Source organism: Ostrinia furnacalis, unplaced genomic scaffold (assembly GCF_004193835.3).
Source record: "Ostrinia furnacalis isolate ACB-3 unplaced genomic scaffold, ASM419383v2 OfSCF5104, whole genome shotgun sequence".
In the NCBI taxonomy this organism is placed as follows: domain Eukaryota; kingdom Metazoa; phylum Arthropoda; class Insecta; order Lepidoptera; family Crambidae; genus Ostrinia; species Ostrinia furnacalis.
In genome coordinates, this window is record NW_021135343.1 from 101,063 (window position 1) to 124,391 (window position 23,329).

Genomic DNA, 23,329 nt, shown 5'->3' on the forward strand with positions numbered 1-23,329 from the left:
ACAGAATTAATCGAGCAATACCTATTAAAACTATGATAGCTAGTATAGCTACAAAAGACTTATTTACCGGTTCATATCCTGGGAAACATTCGCACACGAAAGTGCCCATCATATTCTTGCATCTTCCATGACCACACAGTCCAGGGAAAGCAGAGCACTCGTTGACGTCCATCTCCTTGCCAATGAAGCTGGTGTCTCCATCAGAACCACCCGGCGGCCACCCGCCGTCCGGCCACACGCCGGGGCCGCCGCCGGGCCCGCCGCCGCCGTGCCCGTCGCCACCGGTGTGGCTCCAGATGCCGGTCATGTTGCCGCCGCCCTCGAATGGTCTGTCCCACACTCCGGTTGGGCCAGTCACGTCGCTCACCATACACAAGTTTCGGAATGCATCAGTACCTGATATCCACATTTTTAATTTCAATTATTAAGCATCAAAATTTCAAGATAAGGTATATTTTATCGAAAAGCAGACAGAAAGCTTTACCTTTCTTCGGGCAAGGCTCGCACCGCGAGTCTCCCCAAGCTTTACCAAGCGCAGAACAACAGCACACAGCTTTGAGCACCGCCTGCAACGGGCCCGTGCATCGTCCACCCATATACTCTGTGTAGCAAATCTCGTGGCGGGTGTCCACACATCTGTTACCTGTGAGAATTACAAGGGATTGAATTAATCTGTTGAAACGCATTTGCCCAATTTTTTTTTTTTACATTTGACTCACCGCTAGGGTCGAGCGTGAGGCCAGGTGGACACTCGCACCGGTAAGAGCCATCAGTGTTGACGCACCTCCCGCCCACACATAGGTCTGGATCCAGGGTACACTCATCTACGTCACGGCATGTGGAGCCATCAAGCTGAAAAAGACAAATTGTTTCCCTCACTTATCTTCAAATACTTCAAGATAGGTCTACCTATTTTCGTACACACTTTCAATTATGTAATATCAGCAGTTGATAAGCAGATGAAATAACAATTCGTTCGTTCGTTCGTTCGTTTCAGCCAAAGGATCCAGTCCTTTGGCTCAACCAAGGCCAACAAAGGCCTCCACCAAGGTTTTCCACAATGCACGGTCCTGCGCTGCCCGCATCCAGGCTCTTCCCGCGAGCTTTACCAGATCGTCGGTAACAATACCTTGGCAAATCCTTTGGGGCAAGGGCAGTGGTCTAGGTCGCAGGGCTCGCAGGGGGAGCCCCAGGCCAGGCCGACGCTGCAGCAGCACTCTTGCCGGAGTAATGGCCGCGGCGCTGCGGCCTCACATTGCCCGTCCACCACTCGACGCCAGCAAGAACCACGTCGGTTATCTGTAAAAGAACTTCAGTCAGGCTCTTCGTATAAGATATGACCAGCTGAACAGCTAAATCTATTCTGATGTAGATTTGACTGGCTACTGATAACTTTCAACTCCTGAAAACTTTCAACTCCAAAACTCTACAAAGCATTGAGGATGACGAAACAAATAGTTCTAGGGGGTTTTAGAACTCCCAAATTATTCAAAAGTACATAAGTGTCCGACGTCCACCCACAAGGTGGACCGACGACATCGTAAAGGTAGCAGGAAAGCGCTGGACGCAGGCCGCTACCAACAGGGTAACATGGAAAGCATTGGGGGAGGCCTATGTTCAGCAGTGGACGTCACCGATTGATGATGATGACATAAGTGGAAGAAGAGAAGAAGAATGTATCTTACCCAAACAATGTTGCCCGGTGGCGTCCAACACGAAGCCATGTTCGCACTCGCACTCGTAGCTGCCGTGGGTGTTGATGCACCGCCCGTTGTCGCACGGGTTGTTCAGCTCTGCAAGCACACACATCTTGTTCGACTACCCTCCGAAAGCGTACAGGAGGGACCAATAGATCTATTCAAAGACTACTCTACAAATGTTTTTTGGGAATAACGAATTCTTCATTGGAGAAAATTCAAAGTATCTTATTTAAATTAAGCAAATTAAATAATGTTAAATATCAGTAATTCATTACAAATCATAATGAAAAATAAGCAGTGCAATGAGACGATTGCGTGTACCATAAAATTAAGATTATGCGTTTTTAATTAAGTAATCAAGTAGGTATTTAATACAGCCTGTTTAATAGCAGCATCGGATGTCTATGACCCAGCTGTCAGCGTGTTACATGACGCTTTGCTTGTAGTGATGCCGCACCTTTGATAGCATCAATATCGATAGTTGGGTATTTCTCATCGCCACGGTTCTCATCGTCACCTTCGTGGCGAATTTTATTTCTAACTTATTTCAACTTTTTGTAAACAAAAATTGTAGCGCATGATGTGAAGATTGTATTCTCAGTAAATCAGTCAAATAGTGAGTCTCGTTTGGAAGATTTAACATTTTGAATTTTTTGATGCCACGAAAGTGATTCTGTACTTCACAGCAATAATTTTTTCAAACTTTACTACTGTAAATGACTCTTAAGTGTTTATGAAACATATATTTTGTCTTATTTTCATAGATAAATAGCAATAACATAATATAAATAGGTACCTACTTAAATACAAGATAAAATTTTACCGATTAGGTTACCTACTAAGTTANATACCTACTTTACATGGCTTCCTTCAGTAGGCTATCCGACATGATAAGCGAGCGATCCGCGTAGCTCGATGGTGCCGCAGTATAAACTATTGCAGTATTGCGAGCCATAGACAGCTGATTTCGCAAGGAAAATATTCGCTAAAAATTCCACTTTCGTTTGTATTTTTTTTTTGTGGATAATGCGTTTATACATAAGTCATAATAGATCACCTAAATAAGTATGGCGAGGATTGAAATCAACACCCTGTATAACCAGCTGAACAGTTTCGGCAAATATCATAACTTAGGCAGCTTAAAGCAGAGCTAAATCTATCCTGATGTAGATTTGACTGGCTACCTACAAATTAAGATAACTTTCAACTGCAAGACTCTACAAAGCATTGAGGATGTCGAAACAAATAGTTCTAGGGGGCTGTAGAACTCCCAAATTATTCAGAAGTACTCACATAAGTTGAAGAAGAGTTAAATATATCTTACCCAAACAATGTTGCGCGGTGGCATCCAACACGAAGCCATGTTCGCACTCGCACTCGTAGCTGCCGTGGGTGTTGATGCAGCGCCCGTTGTCGCACGGGTTGTTCAGCTCTGCAAGCACACACATCTTGTTCGACTACCCTCCGAAAGCGTACAGGAGGGACCAATAGATCTATTCAAAGACTACCCTACAAATGTTTTTTGGGAATAACGAATTCTTCATTGGAGAAAATTCAAAGTATCTTATTTAAATTAAGCAAATTAAATAATGTTAAATATCAGTAATTCATTACAAATCATAATGAAAAATAAGCAGTGCAATGAGACGATTGCGTGTACCATAAAATTAAGATTATGCGTTTTTAAGTAATCAAGTAGGTATTTAATACAGCCTGTTTAATAGCAGCATCGGATGTCTATGACCCAGCTGTCAGCGTGTTACATGACGCTTTGCTTGTAGTGATGCCGCACCATTGATAGCATCAATATCGATAGTTGCTTCCAAACTAAACTAAAAAGGTAAATTATTCGTTGTGTTATAGTCTGGTCCGTGAGCACGTAGAATTTTGTCCAATGACTCCAAGCTACCCATCCTTATCGCTCGCGCGTAATTATGTTGCTATCGCGCTCGCAAACTCACTGCGGGTGCCAGTCGCACAGTCGCGACAGCAATATAATTACGCGCGAGCGATAAGGATGGGTAGCTAGGGGTCATTGGACAAAATTCTACGTGCTCACGGACCAGGCTTTAGACGATCAACTATCGATATCGGCTACCGGCCGGCACCACCATAGCGTAATGGTCCTCGATGTTAGAAGGCTCATGAGGGTCAGTGGTCAGCGATGCTGTAGTCAAGTGGTAACCTGTGACGGGGAAGGCGGGGGGGATGTCCCCGCGCTCATAGTCGGAGACCAGGAAAGTGAGCTCACCCTCGCACTCGTCGATGTCGCGGCACAGCTGCTCGTCGGGCTCGTAGCGCGTGCCCGGCGGGCACACGCACGTGAAGCTGCCTGGCGTGTTGCGGCACTGCCCGCCTGTGCAATACTGGAACGCAAACACAGGTTCTAGTAGATAAAATGCCGCCTAGCCTGTGCAAAGATCGATTCAGTGAAGCGACGAATCAACGACCGTAGTATACTGTATCCTCAGACAGTCTGCTTTAACTCCGAGATATGCCCAGTTTTTAAAAGACTGTCACATCATCTACGTAAATTACACTTCGGGAATTTAATTTTGAGGAAAATAGTAATTTAACTCAAATCCCATAATCTTAAGTAACATTTTATAGTTCAGCGGTTCCCAAACTTCTTTTGTCTACTGCCCACTTTGAGAATAAATTCTTTTGAGCGCCCCCATTAAATTTCAAGAGTCAAATGCTCAGTCGGTGTCTAAGAGACCTCCTAAGTAGATGAAATTACAAATGGCCTACCAAGCCTCTACACAATGCCCCGATTTTTTTCCGTGGTCTCTTACCGCCCCCCTTTAACCCTGCAGCGCCCACAAGGGGGCGTTATAGCCCACTTTGGGAAAGACTGTATAGTTGCACAAAACTTACTGATTGATGCATATCGCACTCGTCAATGTCCCGACAGATGCTATCCACATCAGGGTGGAAGCCAGGGTCACAAATACATCTGTATCCCGGTTCCAGGTTTTCACAGGTCCCGTGCTGGCAGATGCCTGGGATCACTGTGCACTCGTTAATGTCTGCTCCGCTGTTGTCTTTGCTGGCACCCGAGGGGCAGAGGACCTCGTAGTCCTTGGTACCATTCTTCGGACATGGTTTGCAGGATACTCCCCAACCCAATCTTAATCCTAAAATAACAAAAGAATGTGAGTCAATCCGAATATTTCTTGAAGATATTAGTAAACCATAGAAGATGTCTTACCTTTACTTGCACTACAACAACACTGCGACCTGGTTACAGGACTGGAACCAGGACCAGAGCATTGGCCTTCTTCATATTTCTCGTAACACAAATCTTGGACTTCATCTGAAAATCACAACCAGAAGAACCACGCTTTAGCCAGAACTTTTGGATGAATATTATGACCTGGGCCTTTTAAAAGGCAAAAGTTTATAAGCACTTTAGGCAAAAAACTAAAAATCTTCTGATCTTCATCATCATTATCATTTCTCGGATGAAGTGTCCAAAAGCTCGAACTCTTGCTTTTTTTATCCAAATACCGCTGCATTTACCTTCAGGTCTTCGGTATATCCAGCATCTCTGCTCATCACGTATCGTAAGAACATGGCATATTTCGCCTATTATAGTGAAGGAACAGAACTAACCTAAGCAAGTCCTCCCATCAGCACTAAGCGTGAACCCAGGCAGGCACTCGCATCTGAACGAGCCGGCGGTGTTGTGGCAGTGGCCGTTGCGGCACACGCGCTGCTCGGCGCACTCGTCCACGTCGGTGCAGGCGCCGCGCCCAGCTGTCGGCCGGTAGCCCGCCTCGCACACGCATTGGAACGAGCCTTCCAGGTTCACGCAGCGCCCGCCCTGTAGAGAAAACAACACATTACATCATAATATTCCGTAAAAGAGAAATAAAGAGAGGAGAGAGAGAATAATGACCGTTTTCACCATCAATCCCTTATTTTAAGTGACCCCTAAAAAACAAAATTCCTGTTATGTGTTACCATATGGGTCACAAAATTAGGGATTGATGGTGAAAACGGGCATAAAGCTGTTATGCTTACGAATAAAATTTAAGGGTAGGCATTCCTTTAGGTGCCTGCCAAATACAGAACATGATAATGCGATTAATAATACCCTCACCAAAAAACCATGAATCTATAATATGAAGTCGATATCAATTAAATTACAGCATGATCTAGAAGTGGCTGATGCTGTAGTTGGAGAGAAATAAATTAGTCCGACCAGCAATTATATATCTGTGGTAACAGGCACCAAGATTCGTTGAGCAGATGCGTCATCGCACTCTGCGTAATGGCACTCACTTGGTTGTCACACAGAGCACAACACAGAGTGTGTTGCAGTAGGGGCCGTGGCAATCATCTGAGCCACTGCATCTCACCTGGCACACATACTTGTCTGAGCCACTGCATGTGCCACTCACCTGGCACACGGACTTGTCGCTGCACTCGTCGATGTCGCTGCAGTAGCCGCCCAGCACGAACTGGAAGCCGGCGTCGCACTGGCAGTCGTAGCTGCCGGGCGTGTTGCGGCAGCGGCCGCGGCGGCACACGTTGGGCGTATCGCGGCACTCGTCCACGTCGCGGCACGCGTTGCCGGTCTCCGTCGACTCGTAGCCGGCGTTGCAAACACATTCGTAGGTGCTGTAGAAGACATGGGAATCAAAATAAAGACGAGAGCCGGCTTAGACACTGCTGATTCGTAGAACATTTGAAAAGTTAGGTTTGACAAACGTCAAAAATCTGTCAAGTCCATACAAAATATACCGGTTATCGTAATGGTGCGTCCACACAACGGGCTCGCGCGGCACGCTGGTCATCCTGCTCTTGAGTGAGCAGGATGTCGAGTTTGCCGCGTGAGCCCGTTCGCCCAGTGTGGACGCACCATTATAGTTACGATCAAAGTAAGGTGGTGCAAATCAGCCTTCTAGTCAATTGCCTAATTCACTGAGTTTTAGTCTATTTTTTGGATGATGATCTCCTTTTTATGAGGACTTACCCAGGTCCAATGCTTCTGCATATGCCATTGGTGCACATGGCTCCGTTTGTCATTTCGCATTCGTTTTGGTCACTGCACCGCCTGTTGTTGTCTACAGGATCGAAGCCTGGTGGACATCTGAAAACAATCAAAATTAAAACTTAAAACATTGAAACCTGGACCTTACTTTCAACAAGTTAGTTCAGACAACAAGCTGCAAAAGAGCCAAAATCCTGAGAGTAATATTTAGATGGGAAAATATCTAAGTACCTGCATTCAAAGGAGCCAGGGTTGTTGATACAAGTGCCGCCCTTGCAGTAGCCGAGCGCGCACTCGTCGATGTCAATACAGATCGGGTTGCCATCCTGTACTGTCTCTTCCGCGCCATCCCAGCAGTTACATGAATATCTGGAGGCATGAAGAGTTGAGAAAAAGAAATTAAATAAATTCTTGGCATCAACATTGGCATCAGTATCGACATGCTTAAGCGAGCGACATTGTCATCGTAATGACAGAAGTATGCAAACTTATTTCAAACAAATAAAAAAAAGAAAAGAAAGTTAAAGACCAGAACAAATTAAGACAAATGATCATCATAATATTGTTTTAAACTTTCATGATCACTAACAAAATTATTATTACCGACGGGATTGCTTGATTATTACTCCGTGATCATGGCGCTTGCAACAGTGCCGAAATATCGGAAACTCAAAATTAAGTTACATGGTAGCAATCCCGTCAGTAATAAATGATCATCAGATCGTCGAGGATGTCAATAAGTGATTAACTGTGATTAACTGTGATTAACTGTGATTAACTGTGATTAACTGTGATTAACTGTGATTAACTGTGATTAACTGTGATTAACTGTGATTAACTGTGATTAACTGAGATTAACTGTGATTAACTGTGATTAACTGTGATTAACTGTGATTAACTGTAATTAATTATGATGAACTTATTCTTACCCAACATCCTTATCAACACACTCTCCCAGGCCGCAAATTCCGCTCCTCAGCATACACTCGTTGATCTTGGGGTACACGGCGATGGACTTGGCCTCGAAGTCGTCGTCCGGCCCGAGCCCGCCGCCGCCGATGCCGCCGCCGCCGCCGGTAGTGTTGCGGTGCCAGTAGGGAGGCACGCCGCCGCCGCCGCAGAGGTGGATCCATTCCACTGCATTAGGTAAAAGATACTGTCACCGAAATTCGGATACTTTGAAAAGCCTCTAGCCTCTACTTTTGGTAGCGTTCTTTTCCACGTAGGTAAGTCAGAGACTCATCAAAATTAATAGGCATTCACTAAAGTATTAATGAGCTGTAGTCTGTATCAGAAATTATCATTTTCACGAAACATACACGAAACAAAAGTGATGAAAATTCCACCTATGCCATTTTACACAAAAAGTTCCGATAAAAATATCTCAAGAATAAAAGAAATCATAACACGTATAATAGTGTAGGTATCTCACCAGCTCCTCTGGGAGGGCAGGGTGTGCAAAGATCACCCCAAGCTCGACCCATGTTGAAACCACAACAGCAGTCGCGGTTCGACAGCTGCACTGGCAGCCTTTCCGCACATTCTCCCGTCTCGCCCAAGTACGCGAAGCAACTGCTCACACGGCCGTCTGCAGAAGGTAACCAAAGTTAGATAACGGTTAAGTAAAACACCATATTCTAATGGTAAATATTTGTATTGGTACCTAACCCATTGGAGTAAAAATACGTACCGATACAAAACTTCTTGTCTGGACTAGGAATGAAGTGAGGATTGCAAAGACAGTAATAATCGCCTTCCGTATTCACGCATTTGCCGTTCTGCAACAAAATACCATGTGAAATCATGCGGGATTATTAGAAAAAAAATAATCATCACCACCTGTCAAAATAGCTAGACTGCCACCAGCAAGATGTGATAAAACAAATTGAAGGAAAATAGGTTTTTCCAGCCAAAGGGGACAGTTGGGGTTGTAGTACCATCATGCTGTGCATCATGTGTAGCAATCTGGAAATCATTGTGATTGTTCAGCAGTGGACTGGTCATTCTGTGGCTACCATCATGTAAGGTCTTAGAAAAGTAAATAGTTTGAGTGATATAGCAATACAGGTGCAATGTGTTGATAGAGCTCATCAAACTCACGGGGCAGATGTCAGGGTCCTCGCACTCGTCGATGTCCTCGCAATTGTTGGTGACGCGGTGGCGGCGCTGGCCGGGCGGGCACTCGCACGAGAACGAACCGATACTGTTCACGCACTTGCCGCCGCTGCATAGCCCTGGGACTGCTGCGCACTCGTCGATGTCCTGGAATGTACCAGGAGTTTAGCCTACGTGAGCTGCTTACGTGATAAAGCCTGCACACTTAAAATTTCAAGCCTATAAAAACTTCAGTCCACATAACTCTTTTTACACGCAACTTTTCTGGTGGAAAACTGGCAGTGGTCCCCCATCCTGCTCTATCAAGATTAAAGATAAAAACTGAGAGAAGCATACTCTATAATGCCTTCTACTGGGGTAATCTCTGCGTTTTATTTTGACGCGGAGCTGAAACTGGTTCTGACGCGTTATTTTCTAAGGTGGATATACCTACCTTTCAAGAAAACAAAACACTAATCAGAGAACCAAGAAAAGGGACCATAGGTGCGAATAACTCCACTGACCATCTTCATGCACAAACCATCTAAAGATCTAAATGCACACCTAAATCATGAACCACCAAAGAAAACCTGTGTACTATCACACCGAAGCCTCTCACCTGGCACTCCTTAGTGGCGAGATTCCTCAGATGTCCAGTGGGGCAGTCAAGGTCTCCGCAGCGCTCACAAGGGTGCCCCCAGGCTACGCCCACGGTGGCGCAACACAGCTGTTTGGTGCACACCACTCCTTCTAGCGCTCCGGTGCATAGGGCTCCGCGGGTGTCGGTGTAGCAGGGCCCTGAAATAAGACGACTCTTGATGACGACAATAGGTTATAATAGATTTTGTTAAAAAGCTTCTTACTTACTGAAGCGTTAAACACAAAATTTTGATTTGTTCGATAAATGAAAATATTCTACTGCCATAAAAGTAAGTCGATGAGTAAGTAGAGATGATTATTTGGTTAATGGTGAGGCGTTAACGGATTTAACACCTCTCGAAGGTCGATTGCTTTGAAAAGTTACCAACACTTTTTGCTTTATTTTGCGGTATCATAAATGATGATTATTATGGTTAGTTGTTTATTCAACTGCCAAAAGAAGACGCATGTCGCCTAATGAAAACTGTTTTAGTTTAGTTCCATCAAACTCCTTACCTTCCTTACTAGACTTATTTTTTAGATAAATGAATAAAACAGATTCGCATATTATGTGTATCGCGGTGATAAATAAATTGCCTTACCAGTCCTTCTATCGATTTCACAACGTGTCCCAGACAGGCCGTGGAAGCAGACGCAGCGGTCGGGCGCGATACAGCGCCCTCCATGTAGGCACGGCTCGCGGCAGATAGCTGAAGGAAAGAATATTACGGTTTAGTCAAATAAAAATATACTCAACTGCACAAAAACATACATATAATGAAATGAAATAGTTTATACAGTACATGGCCCTTTCCAGGGCACTTATACACGTCTCAAATATAGCTTGCCCTACCACCATTTCGGGACAACATATTATGGGCTACTGAGAAGAAGAAACTCAGTCACTGTTGTCTATAGTAAAACAGTAACGTATACAATATGCTCACACTGATCTGCTATAGTTTAAAGTGGGAAGGACACTTATTGCACCCCCAGTCAGCGCACGAGTAGCCGAGTAATTACAGCTCGAAGTTTATACTGTGGTGCTACTGCCGTCTGCCAGTCTGCTGACTGCTGCTAAAGCAACACAGCCGAAACTTAACGTAATTTTATGAAACACGTGTTCGGATTAGCAAGCTGAAGTGGCAATGGGCAGGGCCCATAGTACGCAGAACTGACGGCCGATGGGGCAGCAAGGTTCTAGAGTGGAGGCCGCGTACTGGAAAACGCAGCGTGAGACGTCCACCCACAAGGTGAACTGATGACACGACATCATAAAGGTAGCAGAAAGGCTCTGGACGCAGGCCGCTACCAATCGATCAACATGGAAATCATTGGGGGAAGCCTATGTTCAGCAGTGGACGTCCTATGGCTGAAATGATGATGATGCTGATGACGTATCCGTTATGAGCAATGACCACTTTGATAATGATTCATCACTTACGGTCGGTACAGAACTCGCCGCTCCAGCCGGGCGCGCAGGCGCAGGTGCCGTTGGTGCACGTCCCGCCGTTCATGCAGATGCGCCGGCAGCCGCCGCGCGTGCGCGCTGCAAGACAAACCAAACTAGAACTAATTGCAGACAAATAAGTACAATCTCCAATGCACCTATTGAAGTAATATTACTATGTAGTACATTATAACTCAATGAATGCACCATAAGGTCTCCAAAAAGTCTACATTCTAAAATCGACATAATACAAGACGTTGACTACCACTTTTGAGACCATATTGCGCGTAAGAGGACATAATAGCTTTCGCACCATGTTGGGCGCCAAATAAGAAAAAATTACTCCTGTATGAAAATGTTCTAAAGCAGACATCTCACTATGATTTAATCTTTAGAACAACAGAGCAATTGAGTCACTCTTTTCTGAATACAGTCATGCCATAAAGGCACAAACACAAGACTGCATTAAAATTGTGGATTCAATCTTAAAGTTCAAACATTATAAATGTCTCGTGGGTATGCAACTATTTCCTTCTCTTTTTGCCACCGCCCTAACTCTGAACTGCCAATGGAGTCCCAGAGGATAATTAATGGTAAGAGCGTATTACACTTGAAAATTTCGATGGGTTTATCTAGTGTCTAAGTAGCTCAGTTGGAAGAGCAGTCGCCCGGCAAGCGAAAGGTCCGTGGGTTTAATTCCCGCCTTAGGCAGTTAGATTTTTTCAAGTTATTTTAAAGATAAATAATCTTTTTTTTTTCTGAAGGGACGCGCTTTTTGCTTGAGGAGCTTTTCCAGCTTCACCGGGCAGAGTGGCGAGTACAGAAGGTACTTATCCTAGGTAGCTTAGGTAAGGTATCGGGCCGTATCGAGCGCATAAGCGCCCGATCAGTGGCGAACCCAACTAGAAGGTTGCCCAACGCGGTGTTGGACCAGAGTCCAGCCTACGGTGGGCTCACTCTAGTGGGCCCGATCGAGGGGACTACGGACGCGGCCTGAGGGCGCCACGATAGGCTCGGACCTCGGATCCGCAAAGTTATACTTATACTAACGTGGGTAAGGATAGAGTCCCCCGTTGGCGCAAGAGGGCGCCTCCACGCCGCCCGGGCAGCGGCACATGTTGGGCGCCACGCACGAGCCCGGCCCGGGCCCGCAGTCCGGCCGGCAGATGGCTACAAAATTAAAACAAACCGGGTAAAATATGGAAATACTAAAAAGGAAACTAGCTATTTATGCCTCGTTTATTATATCCGTTCTAAAGTACGGCCAACAAGAAGCGATACCAAATGTAAACAAACCTAATGAATAGCAGGGGTTTGACTTTGACATATTTTGGCGGGAGAACGAGATATTACGACAAATACACAAGATGGGAAGAAACAGAATAGATTGTCAGTTCGACAGTCGAATCGACCTTTTGTATCGCTGCTAGTTGGCCGTACTTAGNGTACTAGTACATAACTATTACTACTTACGGACAACACAAAGAAGCGAATTTGGCCTGGAAGTCCATCCTGGACAGCAATGCGTGCTGTTGCGACTCCGGCAGACGTGTGGCCTGAAATAACAACAATGTTATAAGTTATGTAGGTTTGTTACATGCAGCTTTACCTATTAAATTAAAAGATAATGTTATAAATTTTAATTTTTATCGCTTATCAGTTCGGCCGCTTTATAAAACTCATAAACCACTATCCCGTCATCTAAATATACAGTGTAGAGGTACTTGTCTAACAGGCTTTATTATTACTAACTGTAATAAATAAGTCCGCTTAAAAGTTTAGATTACCTCTTGCAACTTTGTCTGGACTCAAAATCGGCCAATTCTGATTCAACAATATTTTATGACTCGCTAAACTGGTACCACTTCCTAANTTACTCACTAAACTGGTACCACTTCCTAATGAAGACTATATTTACAGACGCCATAAAATATACTAATGGCTACGCCGTTTCAGCTTTGGAGTTATTAATTAAAAACCCATTATAACATTGTAACATGTAATTTATGGTTCTAAAACAATCCATCTACAGTAAAAATAACGCCACCAATTTCCTGGCGACATAAATCATAGAAATTGACCGTCCACCTACACCCCTATCAACAGTGTCTTTTGAATTCATAATTGGTCCGTCATCTTTGTCTTCCAAAACGGTTGTCAATTAATTATCCTTTTGTCTCGTATATGGCCTGCGCTGACCATTACGTAATCTCAAAAGTTGGACAGGACTTTATTTAGAGAGCGATGGTGGCGGAGCTTGCCTGCCTCGTGAACCGTGGCTAAGGTGGGTCGCAGTAGTTAGCCGATTCGCTTCGGTCTTTAACTAGACTAATTTCTGTCCAGGTCAATAGGCCGACATGTTATCGGCGTCCTTAGTCACTGGATATAGAGACCTTGTACCAAAATCGCTGTATCTCTGCTAAATGCAATTGTTTATCAAATAAATCCCGGCAAATGAGTTTAAATGCGCTGTCAATGACGACTGACCACATGTTTATAATATGTATGCTCGTACAAATGGCAGTCTATTCAGATGGAGTTTAAATTCCTGTAACTACATCACGATTGGAATAAGTTGCCTCAGTAAAACAATCCGCAAATCACAATCACAACCCGAATGGTGCAAGTGCCCATTTAATATTGATGAATTCACAGATTGAACAAAACGTCGTGGTAAACTTGCATTCAGCTTTTACCTACTCTCGCTATGTCATAGGAACGTGCTCCTTTCCCGTATGAAATGCCTTCCAAACTGCACTTCCCAAACCGAGTTCAATCGTCAATATTCTTCGTGCCCATGAACAATGTGCAAAGTCATCACAACATTACAATTTCGTATATTTTCAACGGAACCTCAGATGATCCTCAAATTAAGGTCATGAGAACTACCTCCCAAGTGGCGTTCCTAACGCGATTTTCCCCGTTGCACCGGCCTTGGGGCCTCGTCACCTGCCGTTCCGGTACCGATCTTCCCGAAATTATAGGCGTGAAACCCACCCACGCGTGCGCCCGCGCCGTACTACTCATGTTACGATGCTCCAACCGCGCCCGGAATGAGGAAACGTGACTGGAGGACAGTCGGCAGTGCCTGGAAGTGGTCCCTACCTCTGAGATAATTATAAGTTATGTTCAATTTTTATAATGAAACTCAGTATGGAAAATTGCATTCCTACTTATTCATTCTTTCTAGGCTCTACATTTTTGTAAATGGCTTTTGCACTGTGTCCCCGAATATCGAATGCTAAAATGACTCATCATAAAACAAACAAACATACTAAAGCTGTGTTTCTTTTTTAAGGTAGTGCATCGCGTGCTGGTTCATCTGATGGTAAGTGATTCAGAAATTACACTTATCAGGAAACTTTGAAGGATAATTGTTAAGCACTCGAAGACTACGCAAATCAGGTTCATCGTAAAAAGCATTATTTTACTTGACATGTCCCGACGGAGACAGGTGGAGCCTAGCAATTGCAGGCATGTGCATTACTGGATTATGCATCGCACGTCTGGGGACNATGGGGACGATGCTCTCAGCGCGCGCGCACGGCGTGGCCACATGATTCATGTTGCATCTTCTTTGATTGCACCTATTTATAATTCACAGGATTCCAAGAGCTTTTGATCTGAACCTATCTTGACAATGATGTTAGCCAGAAATGGATTGCAATGCAGTTGCTAATATTAGTAAGACAATAAAGGCCGTAACGTGACACATTGAAGGGTGACACGTGGTGTAACCAGATATTGTGTATTTAGAAGAATACCTACCTATTCCCCTGAAAATAAGAATAGGCGTGAATATACCAAGAAGTACACTGATCTTGGTATAGCTAAATATGTTTGGTTTTGGCTGGGCTGCAAGCGGGTCATCTAACGCAAAGGCTGGGGGTACGCCCATCCAGTATGTGGATCTTGTCTCAGTGAGTTCGTGACGAGGAGTTGCTGACAGTGACTCACCCGACAAACTGGCTGGGTGCTCGCTCATCCAGCGTGCGGGCCCCGCGCTGCCAGTGGCGCGGCCGGTGCGTGCTCTGCTGGGGATAGCGCGGCTCAGCGGTCGCCAGCGAGCACAGCGCGCTCAGCACCAGCAGCGCTGGCAGGAACCACTGCATTGTCATCTTGGCACCATCACCCTGCATAACAAACAAACATTCAAGTCCGATGTTGTATAACATCCGGTAGGTATACACATCCGATATCAGTTTTACGACTTCGATCATGACCAAAATTATTATTAAACTTTTTACAAAAACATTGCATAAATATTCGGAGGAGCGCGCGTTTTATCACTAAATGCAATATTTTGATAGCCCGAGGTCAGAGCCGAAGCATTTGTAACCCAGTTAACTATTTTTAATGTCGAATGAATCAAGGCGGAGTGTGTACGCAAATTAATGAATCAAAACGAAGTTTCGAGATAAGGCGATGATAACCGTCGCTCGGGAGAATGCCTAATTGCGTGGACCACCGTGAAGTTGATAATTAAAAGGGAACCCGACGTTTCAAAGTTGGTCAGTTACAAAATTAGATTAAAGTCGTATTAGAAAAGTTTTCACAAAAGCTTTCAATCTCGTGGTCTACACATCCTTATTTGGACTTTTGAACATTCAATCTTTGCCAGCCAAATCAAGATCGAATGTGTGTATTTGGCAAACGATAAGACAATGTAAATGAAAGGCCGCAATGTGATTGGTAGAGCAAGAGTGTAGGCTGAAAACAAACACTGTCAGGCCCGTATATGGTCGGATTCCCATTCCGTCACACCATTTTGGGACAAAGGTACTATTTACAAATACCCACCCGAATAATGCTGATCGATCTAAGTCTTATTAGGTGTCGGTTTATGTATGCTGTTTTGAGGTGGTACTTCATCAATGTAACGTAAGACATTGTGGGAAGCAATTTAATACTACGATAAAAAATGTGGAGCAAAATCTTCACTGCTCTTTCTAACTTTAGGTTTGAATTATCTGAAACGATACCTCGTATATTAACATACAAAGGGATAGTTTTGTAGTAAAAAGAGACAGCTGTTATAATGAGTAATTAATATAGTTGCAGATATGTGAGGGGCGCGCGCGGGGAGGCGGGGTCAAGGAATCTGTGCCGAAATGATAACGGGGCCGACGACCCTACCCTATTGCAGCCACTCACTATATTTAGTGGAGAGGTAATCGTCGGTCCATCGATAAGGCCCAGAGGCCCACTGCAGTTTGAGGGACCTTAACCTTGCGAATTCCAAACCAGGTCAATAATGTGGGCACATGCGCATGGGCACAATTAGAGGTGGAAGTTGAAAGAATACCAATCATCCTCCTACGGGTATACCTATAAGATGTGCTAAGAAACATTTTAGATCTGCATTCAATTAATCGATCACATGTGTGTATTTGGCATAATCATAATATGTACTTGATTGAAATAATTGTAAGTTAACACATTATAAGTGCACATTTCCTCACCAAAACGTTTAAGAACTCATCATTTAGTGAGCCTAGAGTGCGCACAGTAAACATGCATGATAATTATAGGTTTAAGACCCTACAAAATTAATAATAAAGATATGAAACAGCGTCAACAGACGGTTGAAGAGCGTAGAGATTTGTGTTGGTGCGTAATTCATAACAATCTGTAGACGTTACGGAATCGTTAAACTCCGAACTGGTTCAAAACAATAAGCATCCGAATCAAAGGACGCCTGCGCAAGTCGGCAATTAGCTGTCATTGAAAGCTTAATTTGACGTTACGAGCGGAGAATATGGCGCAATAATAACGCTATAAATACAAACATTGATCTTATAACTGTTTTAAAGCAATAGCGATGTAGAGTAAGGCAAGTAAGTTTAAAGAACATGCCCTAAAAGATCTAAAAATTGACACTATAAAGCAGGACTAGAAGATTATCAGATAAAGAATACAAATAACATCATTTTAGACTCTGGATTGTTGTACGAATGCTGCAGATAGCATTTTTATCACAAACTAGACTGAACTGCTAAATCGTGGAACATAATACTTACTCAAATGTACAGTCACGGAATGAAAAGGTTCGTCAGTTTTCAAATTGATTCCTTCAACGAATCGCGAGCACATATTACCTTTTGAAACTATGTTACAGAATAATCTCGAGTTAGAGAAAATAATAAATAATCTTTAACTGTTTGTCAGTAAAGTTCAAAATTATTCAGATCAAAGTTGTTTGACGATTTATTTTGTCAAGAAGATTATTATGATTGATAAACTAAAACCTTTTTGTTGGTTCAATCTGCCATTATTATTTCTATTAAATAAAAAAAACTATTGTCAATTGGTCAATGTCATCGTTGCATTGCACGGATGGGATAGAAAAATAAACTAGCAAAACCTTATTTGTTAGCAAATGTCATATTTATTTAAATGTTAGCAGCACTGTTTCTTGCACTGTTATGTTGGCAGGTTTGACTCTTACAGTACCTAGTGCAAGCGAAAACCGACACTAAGGTGACGAACCTTTTCATTCTGCGACTGTACATTCATCGTGTTTCGAGAATAGCAAAATTTTTCAGATTCGGATCATTAAGTCCAAAGACTTAATTTACAAATTGTTTACAAAGGTACTAAAACACCTTCACCTTTAGGTATTGCAAAGCATTATCTGTATACTAGCTCTACAGAAATGTGAGATTTTAATTCAGACAAAACTGTGTGTTAGATAACATGCTACTGAGCTGCTGAGCTCAATTTAATCTACATTATAGATTCAATGTGCATTAGTAACCTAAGCCCACGATATCCTTTCTCATTACTCCAGTAGAGGTCAGTAAGTGAAGAGGAGAAAAAGTTCAAATGGAATAGAAGTCTCTTGTACTCATTTATTGATTGTTGCTTAGAGACGTAACTTCACTCACTCGCTATGTAATTTGTTGTCAATTAAAGTGACAAAGGATAGGAAATAATTATAGAGTTCTAAAGCTCACAACCAAAAGAATAATAAAGTCTTGAAATGACCTCGCAGAACAATATGCCCCTTGGTTTTTAAGGTAAAATAAGAAAATAAGTACTGTAAGAGTGAACTACTAATTGAGTCAGATTATTTAGAACCAAACTTACGTTACATTGCGTGCCTGCCCATAGCTGAATTAAAACGTAGCGGTGCGCTTCAAATCAAAGACGAGTGTCAATAGAGGCCGTTTTACTACCACATAACAGAAAGTTCACTTTGTATGGTAGTAACAAATAACAGTCGGTAAACAAAGCATTGATCCGACGCAATCGGCGCGATCCGGCGGTGACTCAGAGCGCCCACGCTCGAATCTGGGACCCCGCTACTATGCCGGGGACGCTAACTGGACTACACCGAGATTTCGCTGGAGACGATAATGGCTGGAGTGATAAGAAGTTCTACTGTTTTATGTGAAAGTGCTGTAAATATCTGTCTTCATTTGAAGAAAAAATCTGAATGGTCAATTACCTGAAGATGAAAATTAGGCGATATTAACACTCAGAAATCGACTTAATATGGACACCATAACTAAATTTATAATCGGATTGGTAATCATTATCCTAAAACTCTACATTTTAGAGCAAAGTTAATGCCAGAGTCGAAAATTAATACATTGTGTTGATCTATTCGTCGAAACCTTTGGGACTCTACACATCATCGGCCATTGACAAGTAGCTACAACATTTGAAACATTTGCAAAGGCATATAAATTGTATAACTGCGTTTCATTCCGTAGCGCCTTTTAAAACAGCATAGCAAGCAAGCATCTACGCTACTACAAAGAATGTGTGTAAAGAGAAGCACTAATTAAAAAACGTAAATGTGTAGTAGGTATTAAAGAAATAAACTAGATGTAATCAGCACAACGTACTAGGTGCCTAATCACAACCTGAGAGCAAACAGCAATTTGACTGATAACGGTGACAGACAGAATGAAGCCGCGAGCTAGAACAAATCCAACATCTTTGTTGGAATTCACATAATTTTCATACCTTATTACTACTACTATATTTTGACGTACGTACTTTTGGATATCTCTACCAACTTTTGCTTTTATTACAGGTTCTCATTTAGTAAACTAACAATATCAGTTCGGATCAATACAACTTTGTCCTGTCAAGCACAAGTTGCCTCCTTCAAAATTTCCCGTTATTTATTAGTTTAAGTACTTTCTTACCGTCCTTTAAAAACAAACAAAGTGGGAATCCTTTGATGGGTGTGAATGGCCCGTAACGAACTTTCCCCAAACACTCGCGACCCGAATCCGACGCAGATCCTCTAATAAGGCCGCCGCTTGTAATGTTTGCTGGCACGACGGGTTTCTTGTATTTATGATGGAAACATTTCAGTTTCAAATAACTGTTAGAAACTTAGAGGTCGAAGAGGAAGATTTAGCATTTAAAAAGTGATAAAGACTGAATACCATGTTACTAAAATATTTTACAAAATACTCGTAATTGGATCCAGTCGTCGATAGAACCACATGCAAAATTGGTTGGTGTTAGCTATAAATTCATGACTCTTATAAAGTGGATTTGAAAAGCAAGAATAGGTCAAGGTGGCCTTACCTTTTTTGTACGACAATGTGACCAAAACGAGATTTGGTGAGGTAATTAAACAGGTAATAGTTGATAATTTAGGAGCACTAAAACACAACTAAAGATCTGGTCGTTTTGGACATAGAAAAGATTTATTGCTCTTACTACTACCTCCAATTTATTATCATGGATACTGGTTTCAGGATAATCTCAGGTCTACCCAGCCTAGAATTAAATACAAATTACTATTTAATTACGCCTGAAATAGATTACTGTACAAGTAATAGAGTAGCTGCTACTACGGAAGCGGTTTAAGATAATGATTAATTTAATTTAATTTATTTATTACATTATGATAACCATACACATACAGCACTTTGTATCATACTAATAATACATGATACTACACCCTTAGAGTATGTAGAAATAAAAGTGTATGTAGAGATGTTTTAAAAGACAAGCATAGCAAGATCTAGAAGACAGCATAGAGTCATCCCAGTAGTATGGTTTGGNTTTTAAAAAAAATTCTGTTTATTGTAAATTTAATTTAATTTATTTATTACATTATGATAACCATTATACACATACAGAACTTTGTATCATACTAATAATACATGATGCACCCTTCGAGTATGTGGAAATAAAAGTATATGTAGAGATGTTTTAAAAGACAAAAATAGCAAGAAGAGTCATCATAATCAAGCTAGACTAAAACGAATGTTGTGTTCAGCTACAATCGGAGTGCAAATTAATTGTTAATTTTTGTTCAATGTACTTTATTTTTAAGCCATGATTTGCAATCTGTTGCTGTACCTTAATAAATAAATAAATAAATAAATAATTAGCTATAAGACAGCATAGAATCACCCAGTAATATATGGTTTGGTGGCCCCGCGAGCTAAAAGACATGGAGCTCGGAAAAATTTATCAGCATTGAATAAAGTATTGCTAAATAAACTTGAAACTGAGACGTTCGTAACAAATCCCATAACTGGAAAGAGCTACATTTGAAAAAGTACGGAGTCTTCCTCTACACAGTACAATGCGCGCCGCAAACGATTGTGTACAGTCGGCCCGGATCACTGTCAAGTGTCGCTTATTGGGCGCGATGAGTTACGATGATATGTCAAAACGCGCGGCACCGGTGATCGGCACGCGTGCGCCGCGTAGGCTCGGAGATAGACATTCGGGAAATAGCGATTATATCTTTATTGGATGTTCATTTTTACATACCTAATAAGTTGTCTGAAACGAACGAACTTGTCTATCATTGAAAGGATATTTGGCATGAGCAAGAATATAATATTATTTTTGTGACCTCCTTGTAAACTTTACAAACTAACTTAACTCCTAATTGTATTACCTCATGGATAATAGAGACGATCTTAGAACTGAAAAGCACTGCAATTTGTAAATGCTGCTACTAAACGAATTTATAGAGCACAGTCAATCGGCTTACGTCTGACACATAGAATACGAATTCTTTATTATAATTGGACCCATTAATTTACGTGTACCTAAAAGTAGAGCCAAGAACTAAATGCCCGTTTTCCAACTATCCGTAACTGAACAGACAAACAACCGCGAGTGTTTTATTGTTTTGACAACCGTTACCTCAGATAGTCTATCTCGCGCTGTATCTTCTGCGAAGTGAGGTCTATAACTCGTGAATCGTGCACGCTATCTCCCTGCCTACAGCGCGATCGCGCGCGTGCATTAGCGGGGAATTATTCGTCAACGTCTTATAGGTGCGCCGGGCAGCTCGTGATCGCTGACGACCAGGGATTAATCGACGCTCGTACAGCCCGATCTAACGGGAACCCAGCGGAATCGAAAAGGGCTTAGAAGTTTTTAGTTTATTAGCAGAATCTCTCAATCTATCAAAAAATATCTTCTTAGAGAAGAGGAAGTTGCCTGCTCTACAATATAGGTTGATTTTGGAGATATTATGGGTTTTAGTCTCAAACAAATAACCTTATTAACATGATTTTTCGGCCATAAGTTATATGTTTTAGCAAACTGTTACTGTAACACTTACTAGCAAAGTAAAAAGTGACAAATCCATCTTCACTAAATAGTTCCAAAGACTAATAGCCTATTACGCGATCATAATTGTTGTTGATTACTGTCTTTAAACACTGCACCATGTCCGCACACAGCGTAAGGACTGCCCTCAATTGAGCGTTTATTAACGTGCTGCGAACTGAACAACGGAATCGCTTCAGGAACTTACAGAAATGTAGGTAGGTACACTGTTTTACACAGCAAGTTCACTTACAACTAGGCAAAAACTTAAATTATGTGGCTTGTGAGCAGCTATGATAGAGTCACACTGCCATATAGTACTAAAGTCACCACATTGCATTATGATAAGTCACTAATAACTTTCAAAATAGCGTTACAACATAAATCTGAGATACTTTTAGTATTTTTCAAGAGATCAGTAACAAAACCGAACCAACTCCACGGCTCTACATTCAAAGTAGCCGCCATCCGCATTACCATGGACAATTTATCAACCGGGCGCCATGTAAAGCATAGAGAATCAATTCGGCTGGCCACCCATAAGCACGCACCCTTATTAATTAACATTCTTAATTACGGGATGCCCCGAAGGCTTATTAATGCCACCTCTCCAATAATCGGTTACGGTAACTGAGATTAGATTTACTGTCCTTATTTATCGAGCGAGGTTAATTTTACATCGGCATTGTAATTCTACCACGCTGTCTGTGGTAGGAACAGGTCAGAAATAGGTAAAATATGTAGGTACTAAATCTGTTACTGTATTAGTAATCATGAGAAAACTAAGTAACCGCCAATTTGCCAAGTTCGTAAAAACTTTATTTGCAAAAAATGAGCAAAAATTCAGGCATTAGTCCCATTTACTGCCTTTGGTATTTTCTATGCATCAGTGGCCCATGTCAGAAGCTGTTGTATTACACTTTTTGCAGGGTCCCACTATCTTTATGTCTCCCTGGATAAACTTGACCTTCACTTATTCGGTTTTTATTGGCGGCCAAGCTTTAGATCCTGGTTACACAGGAATTGCAGCGGTGGGAACTACAGGTGGGAATAGTTCCGTATCTTTGTTTCGCTCTACATAAACTAGAAACATCGTTTGAATACTTTCTAGTTGTTTTTTTATCCACAACGAGGAAGCTCTTGTTTGGTAATGTTTAGTAAAATATAAAATGTTTTCCTCAACGTTGTTAACATACGAGACAAACTCATTAAAACAAGCGGGCCCTAACAGGACTGCAGACTAATAAATATTGAGCTAGGACGATGAGTCACCGGCCCCAACAGATTTTGTCACGAACATGAAAGCAGATGGCCAGTGGCTGATGATTGAAAGCATTTTAATTATTCTATCACTACTGGCTGGTGTTAGATGGATCAACTTAAACAAAACATGGTACAGTCAGTAAAATATTTGGATTCAAATTGAAAAATAAGAAAGTAGGTAGGTACTACTGCGTGTAGGTACTGAAAGAAAACACGAGTTAATTTAACGAAATTAATAATAGAATGTACAGAGCTCCTACACTGCCAACATCTTTGTAAACATACAGACACAAAAGGCCTTGTACAAAATAGTCGAGCACCACCAATTTATACGTTTCCAAGATGATTTTAAAGCTAATAATTTTTAAACTAATATTTTGGAAAAAGGAAAATTAAGCTCTTACGTGATTTGAGGCACACGTTTTCCAATATTCTTTTCATAAAAATCTTTGCGGAATTCACGAAAATTAAAAAAAACGCGACATTGATCCATTAACGGTGTTAAAGCTTGGGTGACTCTATGTCCGTGACTGTATGTCGACGATACTACTGTGGCATAATTTATTATTTCTCATATAAAAAACCCAAATGCACATTCCAACTGATCAGCCATTGCGCAATGGCATTACACGTCTAAAT

The 23,329-nt window shown here is 42.0% G+C and overlaps 1 protein-coding gene across 1 annotated transcript in view; it reads right to left on the minus strand.

The window, feature by feature from the left end:
• LOC114360614 (fibrillin-1-like) overlaps positions 1–23,329 on the minus strand; it is a 48,396-nt gene that overhangs the window by 18,593 nt on the left and 6,474 nt on the right. Inside the window, exons 2-23 of the mRNA XM_028315369.1 lie at positions 14,840–15,015; positions 12,356–12,438; positions 11,933–12,052; positions 10,877–10,981; positions 10,035–10,142; positions 9,413–9,591; positions 8,800–8,961; positions 8,390–8,477; positions 8,132–8,287; positions 7,629–7,836; positions 6,931–7,068; positions 6,682–6,798; positions 6,107–6,326; positions 5,316–5,526; positions 4,912–5,016; positions 4,578–4,837; positions 3,886–4,066; positions 3,025–3,132; positions 1,130–1,299; positions 720–852; positions 485–643; positions 68–396 (exon numbers count right to left, since the gene is read on the minus strand). Of these exons, the coding sequence (XP_028171170.1) occupies positions 68–396; positions 485–643; positions 720–852; positions 1,130–1,299; positions 3,025–3,132; positions 3,886–4,066; positions 4,578–4,837; positions 4,912–5,016; positions 5,316–5,526; positions 6,107–6,326; positions 6,682–6,798; positions 6,931–7,068; positions 7,629–7,836; positions 8,132–8,287; positions 8,390–8,477; positions 8,800–8,961; positions 9,413–9,591; positions 10,035–10,142; positions 10,877–10,981; positions 11,933–12,052; positions 12,356–12,438; positions 14,840–15,015 (3,516 nt within the window). The remainder of the gene's footprint in view (positions 1–67; positions 397–484; positions 644–719; positions 853–1,129; positions 1,300–3,024; positions 3,133–3,885; positions 4,067–4,577; positions 4,838–4,911; positions 5,017–5,315; positions 5,527–6,106; positions 6,327–6,681; positions 6,799–6,930; positions 7,069–7,628; positions 7,837–8,131; positions 8,288–8,389; positions 8,478–8,799; positions 8,962–9,412; positions 9,592–10,034; positions 10,143–10,876; positions 10,982–11,932; positions 12,053–12,355; positions 12,439–14,839; positions 15,016–23,329) is intronic.